General features: G+C 37.4%; 1 protein-coding gene across 1 annotated transcript; it reads left to right on the top strand.

The window, feature by feature from the left end:
- Positions 1 to 319: 319 nt before the first annotated feature.
- On the top strand, positions 320 to 2585 carry LOC127178386 (protein S100-A12-like). The gene is made up of 3 exons (XM_051131238.1): positions 320 to 479; positions 1416 to 1547; positions 1840 to 2585. Exons 1-3 carry the CDS (start codon positions 468 to 470, stop codon positions 2011 to 2013), a joined length of 318 nt encoding a protein of 105 aa, XP_050987195.1. The 5' UTR covers positions 320 to 467; the 3' UTR covers positions 2014 to 2585.
- The last annotated feature ends 2499 nt before the right edge of the window (positions 2586 to 5084 follow it).

Here is a 5084-nt window from a genome sequence, read left to right as displayed (position 1 = left end):
TTAAATATAAATCCGTTATACCAGAGGGAGTTTGTGTTTTTATTTAACTTTAATTTATTTTATCACCCAGACCGCAACGTAGGTAAACAAAATATTTTACAAATGTTACCTCATATAATCTCATCATCTGTCAGAATGCGGTTGTTCTGGTTACATGGAATGTCGAGTATGAGCCGCAGTTTCTTAACTGTAAAATATATTCTCAAACTATTTCCATCGTTTCTTCATTAAACTGACAAACACCAGTTAATCTCTGTGATTGTTTGCATCGCAAACGAACACATATTACGAACACGACATATGTAAACTCTTACGTAAACTCTTACTACTATAAAAGCGTGAATATCACCAGTGTGCGCGGGAAGAGTGGGCGGGTCGGAGGCGCGAGGCAGCGCTGGTCAGGTGATAAAATACCGTCACTTCACTTCACCTGCTCTAGTTTCCGCACGGACATTAAACAAGCCCAAATGGCTGAACAGGTAAGCTTTTATTTTTGTTGTATTTTAGATCGTTTATGTTTGAAATTCGTTTACTTACATGATCCACCTGTAGCTATTTCACCTACATTTTATTTTTCGTCATAATGTCCCTTCTACAGGTTATTCCAACTGCATAAAATAAATCAAAACGTGCTTATTATCCGTCTAAACGTATTTATTATGACAAAATATAACTTATTTGTATACTTAATTCAGCGCATAATTTGGTCCCTATGGACTATTATGGCAGGCGTGCAAATACAGTTACAAGTTACGTCATTTTAAACATTGTACGTAAACAGTATGAATATTTTTAGGGTCATTTAAAAACGCTAAGACTAAAAAACGATTTTACTTTTCATTTGCTTTTATAGTTTTCATGTCTTTTTTTGACCAACGCCCAAAGTAGATGTCAGTCATGCTGAACAGTCGAGCACAGGAATGTACTGTTAGAGTAGATAGAGGCAACAGGTCTCTACAGCTCCTGTTGAACAGCAAACAAACGGATTACAACTGATAAACGGAGGATTTTATGAGGAATGCACCAAAGCCTTGCCGTTATGCGTTGATATATTGCATCAGACCTATTACAGTAAGAAAAAAATCAACGCACTATAAATTTAACTGCTGCCTGGAGATGGTTTCAGAGTTACAAACTGTAAATTATCTGAAAAAGCACATCTGATGAACCTCAAATTGAGTGGAAGAGACAAGTTACATGAATGGAAACAAAGATGATATGACAATGCTAAAACATTTTTTGCAGTCTACTGAATACAAGTCTGTAGAATATGGGATTAGTTATATGTTAATACTAAACCACCATTTTCCCTGAATTGTTCGATGTGCTCGGATAGACCTGAAGGGCGGTTTCTGTCTATGATAGATGTTTTTTTTTTAACTGTGCTTGAGTCTGAAACTATTCCCACTCTGTAGCACTCAGAGCTAGAATTGGCCATAAACACCTTGGTCGAAAACTTCCATTCAGCATCGCCTACAAATGGTGACAAGCTCACAGCCCAGGAGTTCCAGACTATGATCACCAAAGAGCTGCCAAACATGGTGAAGGTAGGTCAAGACCTACAATCCAACCTTGAAACCACTTAAGTACATTTAAGTCTCCTAACACCTATAATGTCAACCTATTGTCATAATCAGAAATGGATACTTCCCAGCTGACAGAGAACATTCTCTGTAAACTTAAATTTCTTAGAATATACTTTTTTGTTAGCTGGGTTGATGCCATTTTGTCTAGGGCAAAAATAAATATGAGACACAAAAGCACAAACAGATCTTTTGGAATAAACACACAATTATCATAATTTTTGAAAAGGTTTCCACACTCTCTATTCTTTTCCAGACTGCAGGGGACCAGGAAGGACTCAACAAACTCCTGTTGGACATAAATGTGGAAGAGGGGAAGGGCGTCACATTCAAGGATTTTTGGCAGTTGGTTGATTCTCTGGCCACTTCTCAGTTTGGATTGCTGAGCAAAGAGAAACAAGTGAAATGTGTGAAATGTAGTCTGATGTAACACCGGCCCTAAGCAAACAAGACGACAGCCAGCACAGCCCTGAGAAAACACGTCCAATCAGCAGCTCATATTGGTCATCACCCTATGCAATACTGTACATGTCACTCTATTGGTCTTTTTGGTATATTCACTGAGGTCTTCCTGAATAAATACCCAAGAAGGCCTTACGACACAGAGCGTGAGTAATCTCTACCATCAGTGTAACCTGAGCCACACCTGCCTGGCCAGATAACGTAAGACCTAGTGGCTAATTTACTTCCTCTTTTATTCTGGTGCTGCAGGTTTTTTGTATTATTGTGTCACCTTTAACCTGCCCAAGCCTTATTGTTTTTTGTCCACATATGAAAATGGGAAATTATTTGTTATGTGCTAGATGTGACAACTGTGATCGTATTTGATAAAACTGTGGGCCACATATCTGTTTGGGCTGAAAATATGAATTGCAAAAGAGATGTTAGTAAAATATCTTGTAGAGGGAAATAGAAATGTGACACCACATATTTTGTACTGTATTTGACTTTGTTAACACAATGTGATTATCTGTGTTGATACTATTAAATATGTGCCAAAGATTTCTGAATGATCTACAAAGTTTATAGGTGTAATGAAAACACTCTTAAAATTAATGGAGATGGTCTTTGTTGATCTACTTAATATTTAACCCTGATGTTAAAGGGCACCTATTATGCAAAATTCACTTTTAAATGTTGTTTGAATATAAATGTGTGTTGACAGCGTGTGTACACAACCACCCTATAATGATACAATAATCAAGTACATTCAAGTAAGAAAGCTACAGAAATGATTCATTTAAGAGCACTGAGTGTTTTTCAGTTTTTATTTTATTGTTTGGGTCACATTATCCGAAAAGACAGCAGTAGGTACTGTATATTACGCTGCTGTCACTTAATAGAGTTTTTTCACGATGCGTCATCAATCGGCCATATTGGCGGCACTGAACGAAAGTCGCATATTTTGCTGATTATTGCTGCTGAAAATGGTCAATTATTGTCATGTTTTGGGCTGTACTAATCGGTCGGACCGGGAAAATATTATAAACTGCCAAAAGTTATTACAAATCAACGAGAAGAGTTTAAAAAACAAGGAACAAAAGGTGTTTGTGCTTGGCCAAACTGAACCAGGATCATTTCCTGTCAGGTAGGTGAAATATTAGACTAATATCTTAATTAATACTGCTTGTATGTATCTTTACCAACTATTAACTTCAGCTTGCCAAAATATTGTGCCCTTTCCTGCTTACTAAGTCCTTCTCTATATGATTAAGACAGCATAAATTAGCAAAATAACGTATTCAGTCATACATTAACCGCACAATTTATGCTGTTGTTTATATCCGAGTATCGCCATTATGGCTGCGCATCCAGGTAACCGACCAAATCGTGATTTAAAAGATGTGGTAAAAAGGTTCATTGTAAAGTATTTTAAACTATATATATTAGTATTATGGCATAATATGTCAGCAGTGGCGGTAAATTCTTTAAACTGGAGACATTACGTATTTATTAAAAAAAAAAATCGGCTTTTCGAGACGACTTAATATGACGTCATAAAGAGCCTTTAAAGCGATCTGAAAAGAAGCGTTCTAATGACTCTTGGTAGTTCACAGTTGCGGATGATGTTGTTCTGACAATTTGTGCTACCTTGTCAGATTTTGCTACCTCCCATTAAAACAGATGGTAGCATAATTCGACAGCGAAAAATGCTACCTATCAGATTTTGCTTCCAGCATGATATTAATATTGTGTGAGGCTTTATTAACGTGTACACCTACCCCAACCCTAAACATAACATTACAGTATGAAAAACACAGTGTTGGTAGCACAATCTGACAGGTAGCATTATTTGTTAAAACACCGGGCTTTGGTGGGCTGTAAGTGTGCAGGGGGGCCGTGTAGCGTCGTAAATGTGATGTTGTGTGTGGTGGGGGATGTGACACGGTGATTGACTTCAGGAGGCCGGGGTGGTTATTCTCTCTAACCAAATGAGATTTAATGGTCTATAGCAACCCCACCCAACCCTGCTCTTCATTAGTAATGGTTGTTAATCACTGTTAACACAAGCAATAAACCATTATGAGTAGATTGACAAATTCATATTAAAAGTAATGAGGGAAATAAATGACCAGAGTTCAAAATACATTAAATGATATTCAATGAAATAATGATATTCAAATGCAATAAACTCACAGCTGAAAGAGAATGATTCTTGTGTTGTTGTTGTCTTGATTTAAACCAGTGGTCTCAAACTCAATTCCTGGAGGGCCACAGCTCTGCAGAGTTTAGCTTCAACCAACTCTAACTCACACCTGCTGTTTCTAGTCATTCTAAAGACCTTGATTATTTGGATCAGATGTGTTTGATTAGGCTTGGAGCAAAACTGTGCAGAGCTGTGGCCCTTCAGGAATTGAGTTTGAGACCACTGGTTTAAATCAAGACAACAACACAAGAATCATTCTCTTTCAGCTGTGAGTTTATTGCATTTCAGAGTTTGGGACCAGTGATTTAAACACTTCAGACTTAAATCCAGCAAGATGTGATGCAGCATCCAAAGACTTCGGTGCATGTTTACATAAACTTGAAAGTATAGTAGATAGAATACAAAAACAAATACATCTTAGACTGAACTGCTGTGGACTGTAAGCCAATGATAGGACTTATGTTCGATGAAATGGAAATCAGTGACTTGTCAGCCCCAGTCAGCCCCAAGAAAAGAAATAAAGAGAAAACAACATAGTTGCTGACACAGCGATAACAGAACAACTTCCCCTCCGTGACTTCACACCTGTGTGAGGCACCAAAGCGACAGCGAGGAGCTTTAACCACAAAAGCACAACATCTTACCACTGCTAGAGGATGCTGATGCAAATAATGACTATGGTTATTCACCTCTATGCTCAAAGTACAGATACTTTAGTTTTCTCCTGTCTTTTGCTCCACATTCATATCTAAACTCCATTTATAATCACTATTTACCAATGATTTTAGAAATTCAGCTCTGTTTGAAACATTTTTATGTTCTGCTTTGGACTGTTAATGCATATATATGCAAGA

The sequence above is a fragment of the Labeo rohita genome, chromosome 16 (genome assembly GCF_022985175.1).
Source record: "Labeo rohita strain BAU-BD-2019 chromosome 16, IGBB_LRoh.1.0, whole genome shotgun sequence".
NCBI lineage: Eukaryota > Metazoa > Chordata > Actinopteri > Cypriniformes > Cyprinidae > Labeo > Labeo rohita.
The sequence above is the reverse complement of the archived record's forward strand: the minus strand, read 5'-3'. Positions and strand labels throughout refer to the sequence as shown.